General features: G+C 34.5%; 1 protein-coding gene across 1 annotated transcript in view; it reads right to left on the reverse strand.

The window, feature by feature from the left end:
• The window catches only part of LOC109390099 (laminin subunit alpha-3-like), a 149,795-nt gene that overhangs the window by 65,485 nt on the left and 83,309 nt on the right, over positions 1-1,001 (reverse strand). Inside the window, exon 12 of the mRNA XM_019656146.1 lies at positions 32-174. Coding sequence (XP_019511691.1) covers positions 32-174 — 143 coding nt within the window. The remainder of the gene's footprint in view (positions 1-31; positions 175-1,001) is intronic.

The following is a 1,001-nucleotide window of genomic DNA, read 5'->3' on the forward strand; positions in this document are numbered from 1 at the left end:
AGAAGAATCTCCATTAAGAACTATCTCTTACCAGGAGGACTCCCTCTGCCTTAATACAAGCAATCCATGTCCCTGGTGCAAGTGAAAATGGATCTGCCAAACCATTTCCAGGTACGGTGACAAAGGCTGGCTCCTTACTTGGCAGGAAGATGATCTCTTTGCTTTGAGCAACACCTATCAGAAATAAAAAGAATTGCTTAGGGCATTTCTCTAGCAGCCAATGTTATGATTTTAGATAATCAGTTTTGGACATTCAGTTTACATCTCAAAAAGTATAGGATAACTTACTCATCATATGTACTGATCTTATTTTTTAAAATTGTATGGATGCATAAGCATACGTATAAAATAGACTAGAAAGATATTGATAAAATGTTAGCAGTGGCTATCTATGCTGGGATTGTGAGTCACTTTTTAATTTATTAAATTATTAAGTATATTAATACAGGTAAACTGCTTAGAAAAGTTCTTGGCACATTTTTTTAATTGCCAAAAGAAATGTAATGATAATTCACAAGGAAGAGGAAAATAGATAATACACAATAAACACTCAATATCACTACACTCAAGTAAATGAAAATTTAAAATAAGAACATCATATAATTTTCACCTATCAAATTGGCAGAGTTCTTTAGTGGTGATATGCCATGTTGAACATGAAACCAGCAATGTGGTAACACTCAGGTAGAAGGGGAATTAGTACTACTTTTCCAGAAACCATTTTGACAATTTCAAAGCTCTTAAAAACTTTCTTACCAATCGGCCTGGTGATTCTACTTTTAAAATCTATCCTGTGGAAGAGTTCTAAGATGCAGATAGAAACTTATGGGTAAAGACTCTCAGGGCCGCATGATGGTAAACAGGACAAAAAAGTTGAAATGCCTCCACTATCTAACAATGGAGGAAAGATTAAGTAACTTATGGTATAACTGTATGGTGGGATAATAAAGGGCCATTCCATGACATGGGGGAAGTTTATAAAGCAGAATAAAAAACTGAAG

The sequence above is a fragment of the Hipposideros armiger genome, unplaced genomic scaffold (genome assembly GCF_001890085.2).
Source record: "Hipposideros armiger isolate ML-2016 unplaced genomic scaffold, ASM189008v1 scaffold_255, whole genome shotgun sequence".
Classification (NCBI taxonomy): domain Eukaryota; kingdom Metazoa; phylum Chordata; class Mammalia; order Chiroptera; family Hipposideridae; genus Hipposideros; species Hipposideros armiger.